Here is a 27,596-nt window from a genome sequence, read left to right on the forward strand (position 1 = left end):
TGAGATATTTAGGTGCTTCCAAGAAGCAGTAGAAGAGAAGCCTGAACAATCTCTAAAGCCCCAGACTCCAGTTCCAGCCCTATGATGGGCTGAAGCCAGAGTCTTCTTAACACCTGGCCACCTGTGTTTCAGAATGTACAGCTGGGGGCTGTGAGGTTGCTCAGTGGGTGACGTGTTTGCCTACAATCAGGAGGACCTGGGTTCAAGCCTTAGCACCATGCAAAAGCTAGATGTGGTATATGTGTCTGTTGTCCCATTGCCAGGAAGAAGGCAGGCAGATCCAATGGCCAGCTCCTGGGTTTAGTGAAAAAAAAAAAAAAAGTGATAAGCAATTGAGAAAGATGTTGGAAACACACACACACACACACACACACACACACACACACACACACGTGCACGACATGATTGTGGATGGTAGGGAGGCTCAAATAAACTTAGACATGTAAATACCTAAGACATTAGCTGCAAATTGGTTAGAATCAGTCATGTTCAAGTCCTAACCTCCAAATCTGACCCAGCACAGCTAGCTCCCTCAGGATGTGCTGTCCCAGGGTGGAGGCTTTCCTTTGATACCCAGCCCGCAAATTACAAGGCGATTTGGCTTGTGTGACCCAATTAAGAGCCTTCTGTCCCATGGACCTCCGTGGACACCTCACCTTCTGCCCCCAGGGACAACTTGCCTCCTCAAAGCCTGCCCTGCTGTGAGGATAGAGGCTCCCCCTCCCTGCTAGAAGTGCATCAGATAGAAGCAGCCAAACTGGTTGTCAATGGTGGGGAGCAATAAAACTGGGAGAAAAAAAAAAAAAAAAAACACTTAAAAATCCCAGGCTGGGCGTGAATGTGCGGGCGTGGCCCAGGTAATTAGTCTCTTTGCCAGCTTGTCTCTCTCTGGGCCCGTTGTGTCAGGTTGCTCCTCCTATGGCCCCTCCTCCTGACCCACCTTCTCCTCCCCACAGGTGTGTCCCTGTGCTCTGCTTGCCAGCCCCACTCCCTGCCTGAGACCCGCTGAAGTCACCTACCACGAGACCCCAACCAGCAGAAACAGGCCAGCAAGGGACCTGCCATGGAAGGTACCGATGCCTCCAGGAGCAATGGGGCCAGCCCCGAAGCCAGGGACGCTCGCAGCCCATCGGGTCCCAATGGCAGCCTGGAGAATGGCACTAAAGCAGACACCAAAGATACCAAGACAACCAACGGGCACAGTGGGGAGGTGACAGAGGGCAAAACCCTGGGCAGTGCCCTGAAGTCAGGGGAGGGGAAGAGTGCGCTGTTTTCCAGCAATGAGTGGCGCAGGCCCATCATCCAATTTGTGGAGTCAGTGGATGACAAAGGCTCCAACTACTTCAGCATGGACTCTGCGGAAGGCAGGAGGTCTCCTTATGCGGGGCTCCAGTTGGGGGCTTCCAAGAAGCCGCCTGTGACCTTTGCTGAGAAGGGGGAGCTTCGAAAGTCCATCTTCTCTGAGCCCCGCAAACCCACGGTGACCATCGTAGAGCCCGGAGAAGTCCGCAGGAATAGCTACCCCAGGGCTGACTCCAGCCTCCTGCTGAGGTCCAAGTCTGGCTCTGAGGAGGTGCTGTGCGACTCCTGCATAGGCAACAAGCAGAAGGCCGTTAAGTCCTGTCTGGTGTGCCAGGCTTCCTTCTGTGAGCTGCACCTGAAGCCCCATCTGGAGGGTGCCGCCTTCCGTGACCACCAGCTGCTCGAGCCCATCCGGGACTTCGAGGCCCGAAAGTGCCCCTTGCATGGCAAGACCATGGAGCTCTTCTGTCAGACCGACCAGACCTGCATCTGCTACCTCTGCATGTTCCAGGAGCACAAGAACCACAGCACTGTGACCGTGGAGGAGGCCAAGGCTGAGAAGGAGGTGACTTAACAGGCCCCACGCTGCTCCCCCCTTAACCCCTCCCTCCTTGACCCTCACTTGGGACTTATCTCCACTGTGCTCTGCTTTTTTTTTTAGAAGACAAGTTTCTTCCCCCTCTTTGCACCTCCAGTCAGAGGTCAGAGGTCACTCTAACTGCCAAAGATCTTGGGAGAGGGGCATCCCTAAGTGAGGGATAGAAACTCCAGAAAGATTAGAAGCTGGAACAAGCTCACCAGATAAAACTAAGTCAGAACAGTGTAAAATTGAACTGTATTGAACTCTTTCCTGGGCTCTACTTGGCCCCTCTCTTTCTCTGTGTGTGTGTGTCTCTGTCTCTCTGTCTCTGTCTCTCTCCATGGACGAAAATCTCTTCCCTACTGAGCGGGACCCTAGGGAGTAGGTCAAGAGTGAGGGAGATACTGAGGGGACTTAAGGGCTCCTGAAATACCCTTTTTGCTGGCTCCAGGTTTGCATTTGCAGTCCAGGGGCTACTTGAATCTGCCCTAACCTGGAAGCCACTGCCTTCAACAAGCCCCCACCCCACCCCCACTTTTGCACCCTTTACTCCGCTTGCTCTACTTGGTCCTGAAGCCGCTCCCTTCACCCCCCCCCCCCACTTTGGCATTCTTTACTCTGCTCTCAGTTGGGCCCTGTGTGCTTTGTTTGTGTGGCTTTAGCCGACAGGTCTGTGCTTGTGGATGGACAACACTGGAGTGAGAGCATGTGTGGGTGGGTGGATGTAAATGTGTGCTTTATACGCATGCGGGTGTCTGCGAATGTGGGTGTCTGCCCATATTTCTGTGGGGGCTACGTAAGTGTGTTTGTGTGGGCTCCCTGTGTGTGATGAGGCGGTACTTCCACAGGGAGGAGCAGAAGCAAGTGGAGACTTGTGCCTGTGATGCACCTGGGGAAGGTGTTCTGGGTTAAGGCCCAGCTGGGACCACTGGCCTTGTCCCTTGCTGAGTTCAGTCACCCAGCTGCATGTTGCCTCACAAAGGACAAAGCTTCCTGGTGGCCAGTGCCAGGGCTTTACTTTCTCATTGGCTACCCTCAAGCAGCAGAGGGTCTCTCCTTGCCCAGCGCCTTGGTCATGCGATTGCTGGTCACTCTCTGTCTCTTGCTCCTACCCCTGGGACAGCAGGTGCTGAGTCACAGGTTGGGACAGAATCAGACACCCTCTCTTAGAAGCTTCATTTGGTTCTCAAAGGTGTCTTCAGTTTTGCCTGTCCCCTGATCCCAGAGTCTCCTGACTCCAGCATCCTTTGGCCACAGCCTGGCTCTTGGCTTCTTGATGGGAGACAACAGAGGGCAGGAGCATGAAGCCCATTCTTGGAGACAGTGCTTGCAATTCCAATCAGAATGAAGGACACTAGGAATGAGGCAGGCTGGCTGGGAGGAGACTGTCAGTCTCTAGCACCAAGACAGTGAGTGGCTCATTTCCCTCTTCGTGAAACTGAGGGATGGACTAGACTATTTTCACATTTCTCTGTGGCGCTCCAGGATTCTTAGAAACATCTCTGAGGACTCTAGGGTGTGGAGGTGACAAAGTGGACCAGGGAACAAATGTTTCAGGTTCTGCTTCCACTGAGAGTCAGCAGAATACACTGACCTCTTTCCTGCGCAAGCTTAGGCTCCAATGTAAGTGCCCATAGAAGAGCTGGATCTGGGGGCGGGGGAGGAGCAGGAAGGTGTGGGCAGCCTGGCCTAGAGACACAGAGTGCTCCAAGTAGCTCTTCTCAGTCAGGGGATGCTATAGGGCTCAGAGAGTCCTTGGCCTCAAAAGCTTGTGATATAGGCAAGGAAGTAGGCTCAGACACAAACAAGACAGGACACCCTCCCAGGTATGCAGAAGCATAAACACAATTGCAGAGGGAGAATACCAGGCCTACTCTTTACTTCACAGACTGGGGGACACACCCAAGGAAAGGAAGGAACCCGGCTAACATTATGGCTGGAGAAAAATGTGCCTAGGTCTTCTTGCAATATTTGAGGTCACCTTGGAAGGGAATGGGTTCCCAGAGTGACTGCTATGGTTGGAACTTGCGGTACCTTTGTGTGTATACTACTTGTGTGTGTACTGTACAACACAAGGATAGATTGAGGAGTGGGATGGAGCAGTCAGAAGCAGCACTGAAGCAGTCTGTCTAGGGCCAGCTCTAATGGCATGCTGGGCTTGGGGGGCTTTGACCCAGAACAGGGGAGGTCGTTTGGTAGACTGATGTGAAGCAGATTCTGGCATCCTCTGAAGGCTTCTGAAACACTCAAACACCAGCTCCCACATGACTTCGTGCAAGGAAGCAGGCAGAACCAGCTCCACCAGCCTGTGCTGAGGCTGGATGAGGTCACTAAGCAGTGTCTGAGTGGTTGCACAAAACTGAAGATGACACCGGTGGCCACAGGCATGCATCCCTTAAACCGCAGTTCTGCGTACAGACTTGGAGCACAGACTGCTGGGAAAAGGTCATGTGGCTTGCCATATGGTGACCCTTTCCTCTAGTGGACCCCAGTGTTTCCCTCTCTACTTCCAATGCCCCAAGTGTCTCTCTGGGTTTTCTCAGGCTGTTAGGAGGTGAGATGAAGAGGGAAATGAACATCTTATTTATCCATCAACTTCCCTACCCAACCCAAGTCCCTCCTGTTACAGCTGCCTGCTCTAGGTGGCCCTGTCTTAAGGCACATTTGACATGGTCTCTGGGTTGACAATATTACTGGCATAAGAAGGCATGTGCTGACTGCATTCGAGCTGGAGAGCCACTCTAAAGGGGCTCATATTCAGTGACTCGTCCACACTGTAGACAGCATCTTACTGTGCCCTGTGGCTTGATTTCTCATCTACTTGCCCAATTCTCTGAACGAGGCTGAGCCACTAGGTGACTAGGCTAATGCAGCCACTGGATCCTTAGGTTTCTTGTTGTGCTGGTGTGGGGGAGGAAAGCTCTTTGAGCAATAATGGGGACTGGGATTCAGGAAGAGGATCCAGGTACCTTGAATCTCTCTGGGCATTTTCAGGGAGAATGTTGAACATAAGACAGGGGCATGATCAGCTGGATGCTGAAGGGGATCAATCAAATGAGAGATTTAGAGACCGGAAACAAGTGGAAAGTGAGAACCAGGCAGGTGGGTGGGTGGTGATCCAGTTTCTACGGAGCTCATGTGTGGGCCAGGGTTGGGCTTGGCATTTGCATGGTTACAAATGAAGCAGTCTGGTGGGGTACCATACCAGGCTCAGAGATGCAGAGACTAGCACAAAGGCCAGGGAAGAGCAGAGGGGCTGGGAGTTTTCTTCACCGCTTCAAACTTCTTTTCCCAGCAGGATTGAAAGAGTCTTCTTGTGATCATCAAATCCAAGGGCCTCCAAACAACAGGTTGCAAGTTGGGGTCACTTCATGACTTGTTAGAACGTAGACTTCCAGGCCTTGCTCCAGGAGGTTCTGGTTTACATGGATTCTAATGTATAGCTGGCAGGGGAAGGTAGCCCAATTCACTACAAGGAAACTGAAGCTAAGGGACAGGCAGCGATGGCTGCAGAGTTCACTGCTGGTCTGCAGATGCCAGGATGAAGTGTCTCACTCTAGTCAGCACTTTCCTCTGACCTGAGGCTGTGAGGAAGCAGAGGGACTGAGAAGGGGACCTCAATGAAGTCAGACAGACATAGGGCCGTTTGACATGGGAGCATAGAAATATGAAATCTATTCAGCATTTCAGATTCTTATCCAGGTAATTACCATGTGTCTGGGAGTACAAATTTGGCAATTAACTGGCTCATTTGGCAAATGTCACAGCCCAAGGCCCATACAGTTAGTCCAGGCTGATGGAAGATCTTGGCTGGTTAGATTCCTCTCCTGGGGGGCCTTGCCCGTCCAGGGCTCGATTATGTCTACACTTGATGGTCAACCTGGGCTGAAGCTCACACACTGTGCCACCCCTATACTCTCAGGGGACCTCTACTCATTCAAGGCCACAAGAATTTCAGTGCTGGGTGACCCACACAAGTGTCATCCCCGCCATCAGAGAGGAGAGGCCCCAGACAGTGTGGGAGAAGGGAACAAAGGAAGCATTTAGGGACAGGCCTGGGCAGGGTGAAGGGGAAGAGGCGAAGAGTGGGAGGGAGCTAGAAGGGAGGAATGGGGAGGGGTGGAGCACTGGGGAGCCAAGGCCTGTCACAGCTGGGCTGCCTGTGGGAGGAGGGGGAGTGGGAGAGAGGAAGCTGGAGCCTTTGTGGGTAGGGAAGATGGTAGGAGGGTGAAGGACAAGGTCTCTTTCTAGACTGCTGCCCCAGAGGAGCCTCTGAGGGCCACAGAATAACAAGTAACCCTGTGATTGTATCTGGTTTTACATTTTTCTCACTGTGCACACTCAGGCCAGCTACATAGTCCCTCCTGGCCTTGGTGGCCACATCTTGGAAGCATGGTTAACACCACGGACCTTCACAGGGTCTTTGGCTTATAGAAGATGTTCAGTGGCCCCATGACTACTTCCCTCTGTAGTCATGGTGTGTTTGCACACCCTGTTGATGCTCCCTGTATAGAAAACAAACAAACAAACAAAACTGATAAGCATTTAGATTTGAGGCACATCCCTAGAGATCTGACCCTAACCCTTCTCCTCAATGGGGCAGGAATCCTAGAGGGGAGAAGGGGCCATTAATGTGACTCCCAGCCCTAGGGACCTCCTGTGCCTTGCAGGTTTGGCCTTGTGGACTGTGGTGTGGGCACTGGGTCCCTCACAGCCTGTGTCCCACTTCCTTTGAGCCCTATAGAAAAGGAGAGCCAGTCTCTCCTCAGCCCTGACCCATGCTACCGCCCACTGCTGCAGACAACTTGTCTCCACTTCTGATCCTGCCTTTGCACGTGTCCAGGCTGGTCCTCACAACATAGGTGGCTGGCCAACACCTCCACTCTTCTCTCCTGACCTCAGATGGCCCATGACCTCCCTCCCTTTCATAGAGTAGACTCCCAGGGGCTGACTCTTTATCCTTGACTTAGATGCTTTGTGGCTTAAGCCGCATTGAAGTCTATGCCTTGGACTCAGTACCTCCTTTCTTCTTCTTGGCTGGACAATCCATTCTCCTAGGAAGGGCCCTTTACTCAGCTGTGGACCACACAGCCCCTGACAGGTGTCTCTTGGTGCCACTGCTCATCCCTAGCTCTTGATTCTAGTTTTCGCCTTCTCCCAGTTGCAGAGCTTTATCTGTCCTTGGCCTGTCCTACCTCCATCCTTCTTTCCTCAGAGCCCTCCACTTTCAAGTATTCCTGACATCTTACATCTTAAGTCTGATGTCTCAGCCACTCACTGTCCATCCTCAGCCTGTCCTGCCTATCCTAACTTGTGTCCATACCATATCTGGACCCCATTAGACCCCATGTACCAGAGTCAGCATCTAACACAGCAGAGTCACCTGAGCACACCTGTCCCTATCCTACTTGCCATGCCTACCGCCTTGCTGCACCTGGGAGGTGCCATGTAGATGTGCCATGGGGACATAATTTAGTCAGCACTTACTCTGTGTCAGGTGCTTTCTGGAAGCTTCTCTTGCTGATCCCATCTCTGTGGTGGGTGTGGGGGCTTAGGTTATCTCCACATCACAGATGAAGCTCCTGAGCCATAGAGAAGTTAGGGAACTTGTAAGACCCCACAGCCTTCCTGGGGTGATGGTTAGGTGTCTCAGTCTTGGATTCTTATTCATGAGCTCTAGGTGAGCCAATTCAAAAGGTTCAGCTGCAGAAGATGGGAGGCCTCCAGCTGTACTTTGACCCTGGTCTCCCCAGGAATTCTTATATTTTTGGTTGTGAGTCTAGCCCTATCACGGCTGAGCCATCTCTCCAGCCTGTCTCCAGGATTCTTTAGGGATGGTAAGGTTCCTGGGACAGACCTATTATCTTCCACCCTTTACCCCTCAAGATGCAGATCTGCTGCTCAGGCCTGGACCACAAGGTCTTCATATCACTATCTTGGCCAGCCTTTGCTTCCTGGCCTCTCTGACTATTCACCCTCAAAGAGCAGAGTTGGAGGGTGGGGGCTTACTCTCTTTGTTCTTCTCCTCCCACTACTGTTTCTTCCATCAAGCCTTGTTCCAGGGACCTGGCCAATCCCCACCCTCATATCTTCCTGAAAGCCTGTCTTCCTCTCTGGTAATGACGTTTTTCCATGCTGTGTGGTTGTCAGACTTTGGAGGTGGGGTAGGTGCTCACTGAGAGCATCTTGAGTCTTCTTGTCTGGGGAGCCTGGGAGTGTGGCCATGGAAACAGGACTTCCTATCTAGGGGTCTTTGTGGTTCCTGTGTCCCTGCCTTCTCCACCTCTGGACGCCCTTTCTAAAAGGCCAGTGGGAGCCTTTCTACCATTGGATGCCCTGCTCTGGAGGTTTGCAGCAAGCATCCCAGGGCATCCCCTCAGGCGCTGCTGCAGACACTGGATAGGCACCCCTCAGGTTGGCGAGATGTGGCCCAGATGCTTACAACTTGCCAGGAGAGCTCATCATCCTCATGATATGTGATTTCTCCACCTTGGCTGTTCTTACAGGTTCCTCAGGGAGATGGCTAGAAAAAGGAGAGAGGAGTCTGTTATGGGGAGTTCTGAGTCAGGCAAGACTTCCTTGAATGATCACTCTCTTACCTTCCAAACTTTAGACAGGACTTTGGGAACTCCAGTGGGGCCCATTAGAAAAAAGAATACCCTTGATTCATTGAGTGGCTTTGGCTTTAGCTTCATACCTTCCAATCTGCCTCAGTACAGCTGGATTTTCAGAGAGGGACCTTTCCCCACATAGAAGCCAAGCTGGTGTCTTAGTGGCCTTCTGATAGAGCCTTTTCCCAGCTGCCCCAAAGTCCAACAGTCTGAGTGTGTCCGAACAGGGGCCTCAGGTCCTCTCCTCTCCTCCCCTGCTTAGCCTCACCCTATATTCTTTCCTGCAGAGAGCCTGGGGAAGAGTCCCCATCTCACTGCAGATGAGTTCTCTTTCTTATAAAAAGGTTTACAGCTGTGCCTGCCTAGACTGAGTCTGTGCCGGCGGCAACCCCAGCTCTTGCTTGCAACACAAGGCCTGCGTCATGCCACAGAAACGTTGCATGGGGTTACTGCTACAAGCCACTCCCTGGGCAGGGCTCTGCTGAATTGGGTCGAGTCCAGATCCTCTCTTTCACCAATGGCCCTAGGCCCACTGGAAGGAGCAAGAGCCTCCCACCCTTCATTACATGGGAAGGATTAGGAGTCTTAGCCCCCTTAAGGCCATGGTGGAGCTGCTCAGCTCTAGTGATCCAGGAGTACAGAGGTATGGTCCATGCATGGCTGGATTCGTGGCCACTAGTGCAGGGCCCAGCAGATCTGGGGTACTGATAACATTTGCTGAGTGAAGCACTATATGGATGAGTGTTGAATCTGCCTGAGTTTGCTCTTGTGTTGAGTCACCAGCCTGGGTCTCAGATCCTGTTCCCCTCTCTCCCTGCTCCTGACAATTCCAACCTTCACATTTACTCACAGACCGAGCTGTCGCTGCAGAAGGAGCAGCTGCAGCTGAAAATCATTGAGATTGAAGATGAGGCTGAGAAATGGCAGAAGGAGAAGGACCGGATCAAGGTGAGCAGGCTCTTGTTCTGTGCCCTCACTTGCTTGTCTTGCTTGGGAGAAGGCAGACCTCTGTGCTGCTCCAGGCTTTGGCCCACAGTGATTCCCATACTTCCTTGTTTGGGACCCTCCCAGCCCCTTTGACATTCCCACTCTCTTCCTTTCTCAGCCTAGGTCAGGCATTTAGATGAGATTTTGCCATCATCTGAAGCAGCAAACAAACATCCTAGACCCATTCTTTAATGGGTCTTCCAATATCCTCTAATGTCTGCTTTGCTTATCAGACTACCCAGTTACTAAATACATGCCATTTCTTTTTTCCTTGGGCCAGCATAGTAAGCAATATGTCTGCTGTGGCTCAGATACTTGCAAACTAGGATGAAGTTAGTGACTGTGGAGCCTGGCCTCAGGAACAGTCAGCTAATTTACTTTCCAAATAATGTTTGCTCTGTTTGGGGTTTCAGCAAACTTACCCTGACTTGGAGGAGATTGTCTGAGCCTGTAGAGAGTCACTAGAGCATGGAATAGTGGCCAGTGTTTCCCACTGAGGGAAAAGAGCCACAGTAGATAAGGAAGAGTAGAGTATGAGAAACACCTGCAGACAGATGTGGCGACACACCTGTAATCCCAGCACTGAGTGGATAGAGGCAGGAGGGACAGAAATTCAAAACTTTGCCGATATAGTAAGTCTGAGGCTAACCTGTTTTACTTGAGACCCTGTCTCAAACAACAGTGTTAACAAAGCAATCCACCCAAACCAACAACCTGCACACCAGCATGGCTATCAGTAAGTGGCATCCTTCAACGATGCTTTTGAATGAGGTTTGTGGACAAGGAGGCTTGCAAAGTTAGTGCCCTGGGGGTTCTTTGAGTCTGTTGGAAAACTAGGGTTTTTTTCTTAATACAACTCTTCTTCATTCTTCCCCTGATTCTGGACCTAGAGCTTCACCACCAATGAGAAGGCTATCCTGGAGCAGAACTTCAGGGACCTGGTGAGGGACCTGGAGAAGCAGAAGGAGGAAGTAAGAGCTGCACTGGAGCAGCGGGAGCAGGATGCTGTGGACCAAGTGAAAGTGATCGTGGATGCCTTGGATGAGAGGGCCAAGGTGCTGCACGAGGACAAGCAGACCCGGGAGCAGCTGCACAGTATCAGTGACTCAGTGCTGTTTCTGCAGGTAGCAGACTCCACCATTCAAAGTCTTTGTCCTCTCATCATCTCATCCAGTTTCTCAGGCTCTCATTCATTATCCATCCACACATGCCTTACACATTCACCCACTACTTGCTGACCCACTATCCATCTATTTCTTCATACATCTGCCTATTACCCATTCACTACCTATCTACTACTCATCCCCACCCACTATCAATCCATCCATTTATCTGCCCATTTACTACCCCTCCATTCACTACTCATCTACTCACCATCCACCCACTCATCCATTACCTATTGCTCACCATTCATTCATTCATTCAGCTATCTACCCACCCATTATTCATACACTCACTATTCATCCACCTAACATCAATCTACCCATCCACCCATCCATCCGTCCATCCTTCTGTTACCCCTTCAGTCACTACCAATTCACCCATCTATCACCCATCCATTCATTGCCTACCTACCCATCTACCACCACCCATCCATTCATTACCAACACTCACCTACTCACTATCCACCCACTCACCATTCACTACTGATCCTTACATCTATTTAATTTTCTATCTAGTCTACTCTAAGGATGGTGCACAAATGTCACCTTGTGCCAAGTTCAGTTGCTATGTACCAGCAGTGCTATAGGCTTGATAAGAAAGAGTTCTGTGATTAATTAGTAATGCCTGCTTTGGGAAAAGGAGGAACGGTACAAGAGTGTTGCAAATTTGTTATCTTGGATCTAGTCTGTTTGTGTATTCATACATCCATCTTTCTGTCTGCCAGAATGTTTTGGTACTCCTGGGCATGCAGGACTCTGTCAGGTGCCATGGTGAATAGAGAAGTATAAGACACAGTTTCTGCCCCCAAGCAGCTGCAATCCAGCTGGGAAGATAAGACATGTACAATTAGAGAACAATATGGAAAAGTGTGTAATTAAATGATAAAGCGTGTGGCTCAGGAGATAAGTGCCTATAGGAATCCAGAGAAGGGCCAGCGGGCTGGAGCAATCTAAGGACAACTTTGTGGAGTTTGGATGGGGTCTTGCAGGCTGAGAAGGAGGAGGGATGCTTCAGGAGGGGGAAGGGAGGTGTTGAGGCAGGATTGAGTGAGGCTGTAAAGATGGAAATACCCACACTGTTCTAGTATTTTTTTCATGGGCCACTTTCCCCAAAGTCTACACAGTCTGTGTCACTCTCACAAACAACTTCCTGTGTGTGTATGCTACGTACACATCAGTGATGGGAGCTATGGAGTCACTCATCTGAATGCTAATTCAGTCAAGGCTGGTTTCCTCACTCATCTGTCCAAGTGAGGGAAAGTAAGACTAGCTATTGAGCTGATCCTAGAGCTCAGCCCTCTGGCTCTTAGTGCAGAGTCCCCAGCTAAAGCGGCAGCTCTCTTACAGACCAAGGTCCCCATAATGCACAGAGACTGGCAAAGTTAATGGCTGCTTTTCTCTCTTGGTAGGAATTTGGTGCATTGATGAGCAATTACTCCCTCCCCCCACCTCTGCCCACCTACCATGTCCTGCTGGAGGGAGAGGGCCTGGGGCAGTCACTTGGCAACTTCAAGGATGACCTGCTCAATGTGTGCATGCGCCATGTTGAGAAGATGTGCAAGGCTGATTTGAGCCGCAACTTCATTGAGAGGAATCATATGGAGAATGGTAGGTACTCCTTTGTCCATAGGGTTGAGGCTGTGAGTGCTTCAGTCAGTTCCTACTGCTTGTTGTAGGCAGGAACCTGGATAGCTGACTCATGGTCCCTGTTCACTCATCCATGGGACTATGTTCAGACTAGGGCTCAGGGATTCTAGCACTCTCATTGAACTGGGAGCTGTTATAAAGGGCCTCTAGAGCAGAGAGAGTCTGGGAACTGATGCACAGGTGACTCCTCTGTCGCACATTCATTAGCACTAAGAACTGGTTTCATCCAGGTCTCCATCTAACTGTCAGGTCTAACCTAGCAGTTTACTGCTGCTGCTTAAATGGACCAGACTTCGAATGGATGAGTTACAGGCTTCAGAAGTAACCTAGAATTGGGGATTGAAGGGAGGCCTGTCGCCATGGCTGTAGTAGTGTTGAGTCCACAGGCTGAAACTGGCCTGGTGGTGGATTGGAGATGGGGCATGGCATGTCTCTCTGACTCATCTGCCCTGAAATCAGCTCCTACTCTGAGTCATGTTTTCCCTGTAGATGTCAACTGAATTCTCTCACAGAAAGCCTCCTAACCTGAGGAACTGCCCTGCTAAGCCCTATTCTACCCAATCCCAATCCCCATAGGGCCTGGAGCCTGGGTACCTTCTCCAAGGCCACACCCCAATAGCTCAGGTCCAGTGCAAGGTCTTCAAAAACAGCCCTATGAAGACCTCATAGCTATCAACACACAATGGAAATGATTCTGTCTGGTCTCTAGGTGGAGCACATCACTATTCCCCAAGGAGAGGGGTCTAGGAGTGTGTAGGGGACCATCTGGGCATGATACTATGCAGTGTCCCTGTGAAATATGGGGGGACTTTCAATCACACCTAAGGACAGATGAGACATTTTAGCAAGACAATCATTTGGCTTAAAATGGCACTCCGATCCTGACAGTCTTTTCCTAATGACAATCGCTGTGATCCTAATGGGGATGGTGACAGCTGAGGTGATTGAAGGCTCCCAAGACGTGGGCATTATGCTGAGTTCCTTCCTTCCCTGGCCTTTCCCTGCTCCCTTGTGTGGTGCTGCCTCTTGCAGATGTCCAGGTTGATACTCAGAGAAGCAGCCTCTCAAAGAGCCCCCAGCTGGCAGGGAGGGGGTCTGCTACACTGGCTGCTAAGCCATCTCATCTCAAGTGGGGCTAACAGCAGCAGCAGCAGTTTGAGGAAGGCCATCTTTGTGTCTGTGGTACAAACCTTGCAGGGCGGTCATTGAGCCTTGTAGGAACCACCCAGCCTCCTAGTGCCTCATTTTCACATTTCTAGGTCATGATGGTTCCTGCCACAGTCTCTGTGCAGGTGTGGTCCGGCGTCCTATGTAAGGTGTGTAGTGAGACAGAATCCAAGAGCAAGGCTGGGTGTGCTGATTCAGCTGCCCTGCACCTGTGCTGCGGGCCCAGGGCAAGCCTCCTTTCCCTGTCATATTTTTGTCACTGTTGCCTAGTGGCTAGATGGTATCTGTTTAGGAGATGGAAGTTGGTAGCATATGAGTCCAGCCTCGGATCGGCCCTCTGTTGCTCCCTGATGATGGCTTGCCTACCAGACCAGGGATGCATTCCCACCCCCACAGGCCCAGGGCTCAGAGGCACCAGGGCCACCTCCAGAGGTCTTTGGTTTAGTGGGACCAGGGCTGGACAAACTGTGCGCCAGGATTCTGCTAGATGCTGGTGATGGAGATAAGGATGAAGGACAGGTCTGAGCCATTCACTCCTTACCTGAGAGAGTAGGAAGAATGGAGGAAACAGAAGTCAGGAATTAACAGACAGTAGAGAGAGACAGGTTAGTTGGGCTTTGAGGGCCTGCAGCTGTGTGCAGCTCATGGTTGGCCAGATCCCTGGACCACAGAGGCTAAGACAGGGCCTCAGTCCACTACCTGATGCTATCGTCAGTGGTTGGGGCTGAGGTAAGATGTGGGGCCAGGAGTCAAATCTCAACTCTGCCTTGATTGTCCTATTGCCAGGGGCATCTCACTACCATCACCTCCAGAGCCTTGATTTCCCTTTCTATAACGCGGAGATATTCATACCTGCCCAAGAGCTGATGTACAGCTCAAATAAGGAATGGGCACCAACACTGGGTATCTCCTTGTCATGCACACGATTGCTCTAGCAAGGACAAGACAAGAGCAGTGGCTCACTGGAGTAGCGGGGTTGGTATGGACAGCTGCCACATCCTCTGAGGCTGAGAGAGTCTGATTCTCCCGGAGAACCAACTCCTCTTCCTCACCTGTCCCTCTGCTGACCCTCCTCTCTTCCAGGTGGCGACCATCGTTACATGAACAGCTACACCAGCAGCTACGGGAATGAGTGGAGCACGCCTGACACCATGAAGAGATACTCCATGTACCTCACGCCCAAGGGTGAGGGAGAGCATGCCACCAATGGCAGAGGTTCTAAGTTACTTTCAGACAGGTTCTTCCTGGGTAGAGTGACCATGACTCAGTGTGTCTGGCGCCTACTTCCTGTCCCTGTGTGGTGGCAATCAGTGCTTCCTTTCATTCTCAGGTGACACATGTCCTGGTTTGGTGACAGGTTATCTAGCACTCAGCTCTTTAGATGCATTGGTCCCCGATGCAGTCTGTCAGTCTCTCCCTCTGTCCTTCAGAGTATCTCGCAGACTGTCCTCTGGCAACCCAGAGCTGTGTAGAGCTGCTGCTCCCAGGGCCAGTCTGCCCCTCAGTGTTTTCCCCTTGAGCCACCTGCCTCCTTAGCCTACCCTCTAGGGGGACAGCCTTTGGGGGCTCTAGGTCAGGGCCTGCCTGTCCCTGACTCAGGATGGGTCTGAACATTCTTAGATGCCAGCCACAAACCTCAGCAGGGCTTATTGCCTAAGGGCGGGTGTACCAGGCCACAGGCCCAGGGTCCAGGGGCTGTGCAGGTGCATGTGGAGCCAGGGCCCTGGAGAGGAATGGGGATGCTGGAGAGTGGAGAGTAGGAGGAAGATCTGGGGAGGCACTTAGCTGAAGAGAGGAGCCAGAGGCCCTGGGCAGTTACTGACAGACAGATAAAACCACAGTGGGCAGGGTTAGGGATTGAGAGAAGTGAGCTCATCAGACAGGAAGTTTTGTACCCCGCCTTTCAAAACAGCACTCAGACTTTTGGGAGGTTCTAGACAGTAGCAGGGTACCGGACTTTTGCCTCTGACTTTCCTAGGGTAACCTAGGCTCTGACATCAGTCCTGTCCCCTCTCTATCCAGGGCTCTGCCCTTAGCCAATTCCATGAAAGGACAAACTGCATTGGCCACACCCCCAGCAGCCCTCTCCTTAAAAGCTGCCTGCCTTGCCCTAGCCTGGTCTCTGGCTCTTCCCCTGGTCAAGGACTAGCCTGATGGGGTGGTCCAAACCCCACTGGAATCTGCTTGATTCTCCCTGGATAAGAGAGACCCAAGGACAGAATGTCCCCACTGCTGGCCACCAGGTGTGGGCAGTGCAACCCGCCACAAAGGCTCCCCGAGAGTGCCAGGGTTGAGCCAGCCTGAGGCGGGTCTCAGTTGTGACATCTGTAGTGGGAAGAAACAGGTTCCTCTGGTGCCCTGCCCTGCAGGGACAGGATGGGCAGGATACCTGCAGCTCTCAGGCTCAGGGTAGAGGAGAAGCAAGGGAGAGGCTGCTGAGATGTCAGGGGGATCAGGGAAACAGGGCTACTAAAGGCTACCAGGCTAAGCCTGGAGCTTTGGAGTCAGTGGGGTTACACAGTGATGATGACCCCTTCCCTTGGAGAAGTTAGTCCCAGGCTCAGGCAGCGGGGGCTCTCTACCCAGTACAGGTACGGGGGCAGGACTGTGACAGAAAGAGAACAGGCAGGCAGGTGCTGGGCTGGGAGAGGCAGCAGTGGGTGGGGTAGATGGTGTCTAGGCAAGGGGTAGAGACAATCGGAGGGCCTTGACACAGGGCTGTGTGGGAACATAATGCAGCAGGGTGGTGAGAAGCTACAGGTTGTGTTGGTACCTGGGACAAGTTCCCAGCTGGCTCATTAGGCTTCTGCAGGAGGCTAGGTCTGTTGGATGAGGACCCAAAGGCTCTGCCCCCTTCCTCACCATTGTCATGGCCTCTCCTTCCTCCTACTGCCCTGGATCCCAGCCTCCACAGTCCAGTTCGGTCAGGCACTGGCTCAGGAGCAAAGTGCTGGCTTGTCAGCCTCCTGCTCTCAAAGTTCCCAAACAGAACGACTGAGCCTCTTAGCATACCCAGAACCATCCAGAATTCTAGTGCTCTGGGACAATGGTCAATAGTGTCCCCTCTGCTTCCCGAAGGGTCCCCATGTGGACAATGAGTTTTGTGACTGCCTCAGGCTAGACCCAGGGACTGTTCCTAATGGAAGAGTCCAGTGGGCTCTCAGGGAGATGTTTGGGATCCTGTCTAGGATTCCCCTCAACAAGTCAGAGGTCACAGGCCTTGAGCTGAGTCAGGCTCACCTTTTTTACAATGATGTTTCTGTCCCATAGGTGGGGGCCGGACAGCTTACCAGCCATCATCGCCCAGCCGTCTCTCCAAAGAGACCAACCAGAAGAATTTCAGCAATCTGTATGGCACAAAAGGTAGGAGGGGCTCAGCTTAGGGTAGGCAGGGACCCAAATAGGTGTGCAGGAGGGAACATAGGGTACCAGGGCTGGCTGAGCCTGGTTTGAATTTGAATGCCTTGACTACCCAGTGTGAGATGCATATAGGGAGTCAGGACACGGCGTGCGCGCGCGTGTGTGTGTGTGTGTGTGTGTGTGTGTGTACATGGACATATGTGCTGGTTAATGCAGAAGTGCATGATGTCATTGGTTAGACATTAGATGTTGGGAAAAGCTGCTGAAACCCAGCATCTTTAAAACCCCCCAGTCCATTTGCTTTTATCCCTGAAGGATGATTAGGGGGGAAATGGGTGATTGTCTATCATGAGGTTGGCTGGGCCTTTCCCAGCAAGCATCAGGAGGGAATGTCGACAGACCTGAGCTGACTTTTGTACTAGCCATGTCATACTAAAGTGATTTATCTAAAGTGCTAATGGGAAGGAAGGCATGACTCAAGTGTGCCTGAACATCCCAGAGGCACCATCATGATGGCTCCTTATGACAGAGGTGTGTTATGGATGGAGATATGCTTTCCCCAAATATAGCTGTCAGATACAGGGTCTCCTGCTTTGTGTGCTAAGCGGGCTGCTGCACTCTGGGCCAGGGCTATGTACTCCTGAAGCTTCTGTTTGGGGGATGGAGCTCTAGATCCAGCACTGGGAAGCCTCTTTAATAAAGAATAGACACCTGGAAATCAGAAGGCCACTACCATCTGGTGGAGAGGGCAAGGACTGGGCTTCTCTAATGGTCATTAAGATTCATAGCTGTAAGGGCTGAGAAGCTAGCTTAGTTGGGAAAGTACTTGCCACACAAACACAAGGACCTGAGTTTGACTCCCACCACTCATATGCAAAAGCTGGGCATGGCTCCATGTGCCTGAAATCTCAGTGCTTGCAGACCAGGATCCTGGGGCCATGCTGACCAGTCTAGCCAAATCAGCAAACTCCAGGTTCAAAAGGAAACTTGTTCCCAAAACAAGGTAGATAAGTGACTACAGACACCTGATGTTGATCTTGGGCCTCCACAAGCATGTTTACATATGTGCATGAATATCTGCCCACACATTAGTTATCCTTCATTCCACATACAAAAGATTTACAGCTGTGACCAACACAAAAAATACCTATAGGAAAGAATAGCGGCAAGATAATTCATTTTAACTACTTCATGGCTAGCATGACTCAGTGCAGGCATGTCCTTGCCCCTGACTCTTGCTGGGGGAGGCCCCCAAATCCAACTTCAAGGTAGCTACTTGTCTTGTTTCACCCAATTTATCCATTAGGGACAAGAGAAACACACAGGCTGGTGGGCACTGCTGCAGAAGGAGCTTGACTTGGGAGGTACCCAAGGCTCTCTGCTACGGAAGACCATCTGGGTTCCTCATCAGTGGGGTCGCCAATGTCATCTTGATGCCCTCGATTTCTCCCTACTTCCTCTTTCTACACACTATAGAAACCTTCTTTCACATAGATATCTAATAGCTTGTTCACCTCCATGAATGAGATGGACATCAGGCATTCTGTCAACTGTCTCTGTCCCCAAATGATAGGATATGTTTGTATTTGTTTGTTCATTAGTTAGCACACATATCCATCAAATGTACAGCGAGTACCTTCTAGGAATAAGGCTCTGGCAGGCATCGGTTTGATGCTCAGCCAAACAAGCATGTCCCCAGAACCACAGGAGATGGACAATTAGACAGTCAACTGCAGCCCAGGGCCAAGAAGGTGCAGGGTGATGAGACACAGCAGGAAAAGGCACACAGGGACTTGGGGGAGGTGACATGGAGACATGCTCTATGAATTTGCTGAGAATGGGGAGCAAGGGCACACCATTCTGGATCCAAAGGCAAGAAAGAAGCTTTGTTGGAGGAAGTGAGGTCACAATTTGGCTGGAATTCCAGGAAGCAGGTGGGAACGGGTGGGAATGAACAGTTCACACAAGATCCTGGGTTGTGTTAAGGGCTCCCTGCTGTTCTGAGGCTAGGAACACTGGGCAAGTGTGATGCAGATACAGTGGCATTCTGGCCTCAGAGGTAGCAAAGGGACCAAGAGTCAAGGACTTGGTCTTGTCCTGGTCCTGCCCTTCCTTCTCCAGCCCAGCCTGTCTGGGTCTGACATGCCTTCTTTGTCCTGCCAGGCAACTATACCTCCAGGGTCTGGGAGTACTCGTCCACTGTTCAGAACTCTGAGGACCTGCCCACTGTGCCAGGCAACTCCTCCTTCTCGCTGAAAGGTGAGTTCACCCCTTGCTTTGCCTGGAGGCTGCCCTGCTTGAGTCTCTATTCGCTTTCTGACTAGCTCTCCATCACTTTCTGGAGGTAAGGGCTCAGACCAAATGGAAACTGAGCTTAGACCTTTGGTGCAACTGGGAAGGGGCGGGGCTACAGCAGTGTTTCTTGGGTGTGACATACATACTGGCTTCTAAAGATGAGCTGGGACAAGTCTCAGAGACTGGAGAGGTATCCCTGACCACTTGGCCCAAATATTCCTTTTGGATTACTTTCCCAGCCTCTCTGCTATGGAGTTGACTTAACTCTATTTTTACCCAGTGACTCCCAGAAGCTGACTGGATCCCAAGTCTTCCTGTAAAGTCATCTTGCAGCCCCTCTGGGGGAGAGGGATCAGGCCTCTTGGGGCTGCCCTCCTTTTCCTATACTTAACCCTCATCTACTTACTGTATTCCTGTAGGTCTTAGACTGGTTTAATGGTCTACCTCTCTACTCCAACTCCCTGGGGTTGTAGTCATCCTGAGGACATAGGCTTGAAGCAGCCTGTAGCAGTTGTATAGTGGAGTGGTTTGTATTAATACCTTTGTGTAGCAGGCCCAGGGCTTGTATCTCCTAGGCCATAGAGGCAGCTCCGATGGGGAGGGATTTCCCCTCTCCCTGCACCCAAATGCCTGTCCCAAGAGGATCAGAGGCTGGGCGCCTTGGAATGGAGTGGGAAAGGAGCCGTCTGGGGCACACAATGGCCTCTGAAGTGGCTTTAGCAATTAGTGGTCCATCCCAGGCTAGGGCACAGCCTGATTCAAGGACAGAATTCTTGGGCTACTAAGATGAAGAAGGGAATGAATAGGGGGTTCCAGAAGTCCAGTCCCTGGGCCAGGCCTGGAACACTCTGGGACTCACCTTGGTATGCTGGCTCCCAACACATGCTTACCTATATCTTGCTCAAGCCTAGCCTGAAGGCCACCTGACACAGATGGTAATAGCTCCTAGCTCCCTGACATTCTCCTTCAGACTGCACAGAGCCACTGGCTAAGGCCCACCCTGGAAGGGCCTCTTCTCAGATACAGTGAGTCCACCTCACCCTCGAGCAGAGTAACTCACCAGGGTGACCAGGAATGGCCTAGAAAGGTTGCCCAGTATGCCAGGAGAAGGATAGCCTGAAGTCCTGAACCCCCCTTCTCTATACCCTCTACCAGACCCGCAGGCAGACAGGGAACGCTGGGGCTGCCAAGCTAGCTCTAGCTCTCAGATCTGAGCAAGGCTGTGGAGCATGGAAGAGCACAGTGTCCCAGTGAGGTGTTAGATTCTCAGCCTCCTGGATAGTAGGCGCATACTGCTAACACCTCTCTCTCTCCCAGCAGGCACTGGGAAAGCCCCCTATCAGTTCACAACCTTGGGACAGGCCACTGCAGAGTTTTCCAAGCCACTGGACCGCAGTGGGCTGTTTAAAAACAATCCTGGTACCGGCCTTCTTCCCATCCCTTCCCTTCCTCTGCCTTAGTAGGGCAGGTGGGCCACCCTGGGGGAGATCTTTGCCACTTCTAGGGTGTCCTGGTCCCTATTCCTCAGAGTTCCCCAGAGAGAGATGCATGTCCCCTGCCCCTGCCATCCTAGCTCACTCTCTTTGGACTTCTGCCTGCTGCCAAAGCTGTTCTAATGGGCCACCCCGTCCCCACCCTTTAGCTCTTATGACTGGTATGGGTTTTTCTTTCCGGAAACCGAGAGGCGAGGTCTTAATTCCCACTCTTCATTGTCACTCAGGACCCATAGAGCCTTCTGTTTCTCAGGCAGTTCCTATCCTAGATGCAGGGACATCCCCAAGGGTTCTCACTCAGTGCAGTGGGAAGTGCTACAGCCTCGCTGGACAGTGGCTGCCAAGGACAGATGCTGTTAATCTCAGTTTCTCATTCTCCAAGTCACAGGCCAGTTTATTCCCAGCCACTGCTGTTTGCCCTGTGGGCTGAACAGGGGTTTCCATTGTGCTATGCAATTTAGTTCTTTATAGGGGTCCTGGGCTGAGACAGAGGGCCAGGGAGGTGTCAGGCAGCTTCATTCTGGGCTAGCACCTTCTCACCAAGTACAGCGCTTGTTAGGACCTTGGACGTGCTGTTATAACCTTGAGTGACAGTCACACTGGCAAATGGCTGCCCTTCTGTGGGTTCCTGGTCTGCGGCTAGGGAGCTGTGGCAGAAAGAATGGGATTATGGATTTTGGAGGCCAGCAAGCCATGGTTTGCAATCCTGATAGCTGCTTGCTGCCATATGACTCAGGCAAACTGCTGAGCTAGAAGAGATGGGAGGACCAAGCAAGGGGCAGCCACTTACGTGGTGCTTGGCACAAGTGGGGCTCGATAAATGAGAAATGTCACCCTGACTCCCAGCATAGCACAGCAGAGCCAGGAGTCCTTCCTTCTGGGCGGGGTTGGCTGGGGCTGCTGACTGAGGGGCTGTCCTGGGTTCTGGGAAAGAGACAGGTCTGTGGTGGTAAGCCCTCGGGGCAAGTGGGTAGTAACGCCGGCCGGCAGCGTAGTGCAGACCTGAACTGGGAGACAACATTCTCCCGCTGTTTGTCTCTGTTTACCCGGGTGGCTCCTTCTCCTTCTGCCTGCCTCGCCACCTCCTTCCTTTGGCTAACCTCCCAGGATTTCCAGTTGGCAACCACACCATCCCAGCTGTTGCACACCTCTGCAGGTGGCTGGACTTGCTCTTGGGCTGGATGATGCTTTGGGGTCACTCTGGGGCAGGCAGCTATGCTGCTCCATCTAGGGGGGGGGTCCTTGGGTACCAGCCTAGGCTCCTCTTGACTGGAGCATCATGTCTTCCTAGGCTATCCCTCCATCCTCCGGAGCCAGGCTCCCAAGGCCCAGCCTCAAACTTGGAAATCTGGCAAGCAGACTTTGCTGGTGAGTAATGTGCACTTGGTTGGGGGAGTGGTGCTGTCGAGCACAGGCATGTCTAGGGACCCGGCAACTGTGCAAGGTCTGTGGGAAGAGGAGGACTTCTCTGGGCCATACTGGGAACACAGGAGGCAGCAAGGACTCAAGCAACCACATGTAGCAAAGGGAGAGAGAGAGACACACACAGCTTATATGCAGGAGACCTGGGTAAACACACACTGCCTTTGACTTCTGTTTAGAATCTATAGCTGGGCAGCCAGTGTTTGTATCACTGTGTAATTATCACTGTGTAACTACGGTGGCTTGGTTTCCAAGAGGTGTGTGATTGTAAAATACTTAGACCACTGGACAGGCATCCTGAAGATGGGTCCTACTCTTGGGTCTACTTTCTAGTTCTGATAGTATAGAGGCCATTAGGGATGATGGTGTGTTTGGGGGAGCTGGAACACTAGACACGTGTATCAGGATTTACTCTCTAATAACCCCAAGCTGGGGTTATTAGAGAGCAGCACCAGTGTTGTGTGTGGCCCAGGATTCAGACCACCTGCTGGCACCTCAGACCCACATACCATTTCAAGACTTTGTTCTTATAATGAGATGATGAAATGAGGTTGCCCCTCACCCCGTTCCTTGCACACCCGATACATCTTACCCTTGCCTGGGAACAGCAGTGGTCAGAGACTGTCACCCTGGAGCCTTCGTCTCCCCTACTGTTTTCCTCTCAGGGTTTGTGCTAGGTCCTGAGAGGGCTAACCAGTGTAGCATACAGGTAGCATCACGGTTTTGTTGAGAAGGGGCCAGAGCTCTTGGCTCCCACTGCTTTTGCATTTTGAGGTCAGAGCACAGGATTTGCTCTGTTCTCCAAAGAGCAGCTGGGGCTGGTTTAATTGGAAAAACTCTTTAATTTGTGGGCGAGAGGAGCTAAGTGATTGCGTGTGTAATGTGCAGCTGGGCCCAAGGGCATCGAAGCAGCAGGACTGTAGAAAGTAGATAATGGGAGAAAGTCATTCCTCTCCGTATCTTATACATTCCTGTCCCCCAGACCTGAGTCCCCACAGAGAAGGCTCTCCAGCCTCTGAGAGCTCCAGCAGGACAAGGTTGTGGTGTATCTGGCACCTAGTGCTGGGACGATGGAAGCCAGTGTAGTGTGCACAGAGGCCAGCCTAAGATGTGAGCTTCCTGGCAACTGGGACCCAGCCATCACCAGCTTGCTAAGTGATCGTGTATGAGTTGATCTTCAATACCTCAAGCTTTTCCATTTCTAACTTGAAGTCCTCAGCCTGGGTGATCTCACAGTCCTTCTAACTCTCACATACTGGGATCCTAATTAGGGAGGGGTGGCAAAGAGTACCCTACTCACCCACTGCCCCAGCCTCTCAGACTACAGCCATGTTCATTGACCTGCAATCCATATGCTATTGAACCAGCCATTCTGAAAGGAAAACCCATTCACCTTAACCCGTGGACTGCTTTGGGGTCCAGGAATGGACCCGAGGGCTAGAGAACATGGTTTCAGGCCCTGCTGTGCTAGAGCATCCTCAAGACTTTGTCCACGTGCCGTTTTCCTTCTTGGGCCTCAGTTTCTTCCTTAGAGTCAATGCTTTAGCCCAGGTCTGGGCTGCAAACCCTCCTGCCCTGGCACTGCCTAGGCCCAACTCCTCCTATGCAAGAGTCACAGTCCAGGGGTGTCTGGGAGGCACAGAGAAGCTTCATGTCTGACCCACTTAGGGACAGGGCTGATTCCTGAGACCCTCATGCGGCCAGTGGTGTGCTCTCGTAGCCAGGGACAATGCCACTTTGCCACTTTGCTCTTCATTTCCAGCCTGGAGAACCTGACTTCTCAGAGCCCCGAGGCAGGGATTAGGAGGACAAAAGGAGAAAGGCTGATTTCCCTGAAATAGTCATGTGATGTGACCCAGAGAGGAGGTTGGGAAAGCTGTTCATGGCTCTGGCTAGAGAGGCTCAAGCTTCACGATTAAGGATATTGGGTGGGGGACACAGTAAGCTGGGGGCAGTGGTTGGCTCATTCTGTACCCATCTGTTAGGGAGGATCATGCAAAGAGCCTAAGCTGACATGTGAAGTGCTTGGGACACAAGAATGATACCAAGCAATGGGGCGGGGTGGGGCAGGGATGATGGGATCTTGGGATTTCTGGGTCTCTCATCCTGCTCCCCCTGTTCACTAGCTGGGTGACTTGGGCAAGTTGCCTAGCCTCTCTGCGCATTGATTTGCTGAGTTATAAAGTGGCCGTGATCACAGTAGCCTATTTAATTGGATGGTTGTAAAACCTAATCGAGTCTGTCGATGGAAAGCCCTTGGCACAGTGCTGTGTAGTTTTGTAGAACACATAGTGCTCATGCACATGGTGGCTGTGGCGGCACCAGGAAGACATTGTGGGCGGTGGATGAAATCCAAGCTCACATACTAAGTGGCAGGAATTTGGACCTAGAAGTTCTGGTGATACCAAGGGCCACCTCCTGGCAGCAAGACAGGCGGATAGACCTTGCAGGTCAGGGCACAGGGCACAGCGGGTTGTAGGTTTGGCCCAGTGGTCCAGCCAGGGAGGTCTAGGCTGGGTGGGCTGGCTAGGGGGTTCTGCTATCACCGGGTTGTCCTAATCAATGCTGTTTCCCTCACAGTCTCACTACCGGCCATTCTATGTCAACAAAGGCAGCGGGATCGGGTCCAACGAGGCCCCCTGAGTTCAGCGAAGAGCCCCACAACCCCGTTCTCCTGTTGCTCCTGCTTTCCCAGCTGCTGCATTCTTGCAGGGCTGGAGCCCAGCCCTGCTCTGCCCTCCCACAGCCTCTGACAGCCCCCTCCCCTGGGCACGCTGGCTTCCTTCGCTCCCCTATGGGTTCCTTTTCTGCTTGGTGATGTAGAGTCACTGTGACTTCTGTGTGAGGCCAAGTTACCTGCCACAGGGTGAGAGACAGTTGGGCTTCTTTCTTGTGACCCTCTCCCAAAGCTGGTCAACAGGTCCACATGGTGCCTCTGTTTTCCCCCTGCCCAGGCTCTCCCATGTCCAGTTAAGGCAACCTCTCTGTGCCTATAGCCCTGGGGCTCATGCTTCATCAGCAGCCCATGCCTGTCAGGAGGAGGCAGGCCCTGTGTGTCCACTTGGATCCCACTTACTAAAGCCTAGCTGACCTGGCCACACCTTAAAGGATGCTGTCAGCATCCTGGCTTTGTCCTGGTCCAGCTGTGAGGCTCTGCCATGTTCACTTTGAGGCTGCAAAGCAGGAAAATGGGCTCTCCTGCTCCACCATTACTATGAGGAACCGTTCCCCTGATGGCCACAATGCACTCATGAAAATTTGCCCGTAGACTTTTATTCTATGGAATTGGATGCGTTTCATAGTAATGGACAGCAGATGGGCTGCTAAGAGTGGTGTCACCTGTGAGGTAGCACACGCATCAGGGGAGTCAGCCTCCATCCATGTCCATGTCACCAGGCTTTGGGAGGGCCAAATCAGCAGCAGCACAGGTGTTTGGGGGCTTGTCTCCCATTCTAGGCCAATGGGGCCACTCAGGCCAGCTTGCAGGGGTGGGGAGGGCTACTTTTGGCTTGGGCTTCCCCCTCCCTGAATAAACCATTTGCCTCTTTACTTCTCTGGATCTGATTGAGTGGGTGGTCCCTTAGAGTCACAGGGAACCGATGTCCTGTCATCCTCCCTCTTACTTTTGTTTTGAGGCAGGGTTTCTCCGTGTAGCCCTGGTTGTTCTGAAACTCACTCTGTTGGCCAGGCTGGCCTCAAACTCATAGAGATCCTCTGGTCTCTGCCTCCTGAGTGTTGGGATTAAAGGTGTGAGCCACCACCACCCAGCTCCCTGTTATGTCCTGAAAACATGGTGCCTTTGGGTCGAGTCTGGGACTCTGAGGAACAGAGACCTGGAACTTTCTGAGGCACACTTTCATTGACCCTGAACACAAAAGGTGAAGGCCCAGGGAGTTCTTGAGTAGCCAGAGAACCACTGTGAGTGGTCAGATCCTCTGCCGGCATGCCCTAGAGTCTTCTTCCTTCAGCAAACCCTACCAGCGTGTGCTACCACAAATGGTGCCCTAGGGTTTTTCATAGGTGCTTTGAGCTCTGTGGTAGAGATGGACCAGAGGCATGGCCCCTCCATGGAGGGGCCCTGAGTGATGGAAGACACACTGAGGCTGCCTTCCAAGGGCAGCACTATCCTGGGCTTGGGGTACAGATGAAGAAAATGACAACACCCAAATCCCTGAGCTCCGGAGAGGCCTGATGGGCAATCATGGAGGGCTTCCTGGAAGAGGTGATCAAACCAGTCAGAAGCGTGATGGAACAGAGTACAAATTTGACAAGCTTTCCCTTGGTGGGGCCTGGACATCATATGTCTCTGCTCTAATGGCCCTTACTCTTCCTTCTACCCCAGGCTGTCAAAATGGTGATGGGGGCGTGGGAGGCAGCCACTGCACCACACACCACACCCTGTGGAAAGTACCTAAATCAGCTTCAGCTGGTCTGTCTGGGACAGCAACATTCTTCATCCTTCCTTGTCCCTCTGCCTATGGGGTCAAAGGAGCTTTCAGATCTCAACAGCCAGACCTCCCACAAGGGCCCCTGGGAACTGAAGAAAGGGGAGCTAGAAAGGGGGATGGGGGCTCTGGAGAGAGTCCTCAGCACTGCTAAGGGACCTGCCACTATGCTCTGCTTCCCAAGCCCCAGTCTTGCTGCTGGCTTTCCTAAGTAACTGTCCCCAAGGAGTGCCCAGCAGGCCACCTTGTGTACTTATTGCTATGAAGCCCATTGGCCTTTCCTAGGACCTATGCTTTGGAACTTTGATACAGTGAAGTTTCCAGAGTTGCCCAGTGCTGGCCGGAGTGACTCCCAGCCCCTTGGGGCCTGTCGCCATTGCCCACGGCAGAAGAGGGAGGGGGTCAGGAGCCAGAGCTCTTTAGGGGAAAGTCATGGAGGGCGGCTGTCCCACTGCCTATCCTTAGTGAGGTTGCCACCCACAGGGTAGCAAGGTAAGGTAGGAAGACAGCAGCATCTGGAAGCTCTGGGCTCTCAATATCACTGAGAATACCCCCACCCATCAATCCACCAGTGTCACTGTCTCTGGAGCTGTGGTTATGAAGCAACCAGGAACCCTCTCTTCTCAGTTTCCAGGCCACCTCCCTCTGAGAGAAAGTGACAGACTTGTCACAGGTCCCAGGACACAGGGCAAATGTCTCTCCCAGAAGCAGGACATTTGTCACTTCAGATCCATCTCAGACTCAGAGCAGGTTCTGAGTATGGCACCGGGTGCCTATTAGCAGACAGGGAAGATGGGGCTGCACTAGGGTACGCTAGGATGCTCTAGCTGGGCAGTTAGGAGACCTAACTTCTCATCCTGGCCCTGCCATCTTGTCTTTGTATCTGGGCCAGCTGTTTACCCTCTCTGGGCCCAGTCTATCTCAATGTTTCCATTGGGTCATTGCTGGGGTCCATTCTCAGCCATCACAGCAAAGAGGGTTGGAAGGAACTGGGAAATATGCTTGTCCACAGGCAGGGAATGGGATGGAGGCTGGGCTGGGATCCAGGCAACCGCTTCCCATCCTCAGGGCGCTCTTTCCCCATCCCAATGGCCTCTTCTTTCCTTTAGATCTGATTCAGATCT

The 27,596-nt window shown here is 52.2% G+C and overlaps 1 protein-coding gene across 3 annotated transcripts; it reads left to right on the forward strand.

Annotated features, from left to right (window-relative positions):
* The first annotated feature begins 968 nt into the window (after nucleotides 1–968).
* Nucleotides 969–25,042, forward strand: Trim29 (tripartite motif containing 29). Of its 3 annotated transcripts, none has more exons than XM_051197192.1 (10): nucleotides 969–1,867; nucleotides 9,346–9,441; nucleotides 10,371–10,604; nucleotides 12,053–12,251; nucleotides 14,541–14,642; nucleotides 16,728–16,820; nucleotides 18,981–19,076; nucleotides 20,430–20,531; nucleotides 21,897–21,973; nucleotides 24,608–25,042. In XM_051197192.1, the coding sequence occupies exons 1-10, from the start codon at nucleotides 1,064–1,066 to the stop codon at nucleotides 24,668–24,670; spliced, it is 1,866 nt and encodes a 621-aa protein (XP_051053149.1). In that variant the 5' UTR covers nucleotides 969–1,063; the 3' UTR covers nucleotides 24,671–25,042. The 3 variants fall into 3 exon arrangements, with proteins under 3 accessions (XP_051053149.1, XP_051053150.1, XP_051053151.1); XM_051197193.1 differs by having other exon boundaries at nucleotides 20,433–20,531; XM_051197194.1 differs by lacking the exon at nucleotides 20,430–20,531 and having other exon boundaries at nucleotides 971–1,867; nucleotides 24,608–25,041.
* The last annotated feature ends 2,554 nt before the right edge of the window (nucleotides 25,043–27,596 follow it).

This window comes from Phodopus roborovskii, unplaced genomic scaffold, assembly GCF_943737965.1.
Source record: "Phodopus roborovskii unplaced genomic scaffold, PHOROB, whole genome shotgun sequence".
Lineage (NCBI taxonomy): Eukaryota > Metazoa > Chordata > Mammalia > Rodentia > Cricetidae > Phodopus > Phodopus roborovskii.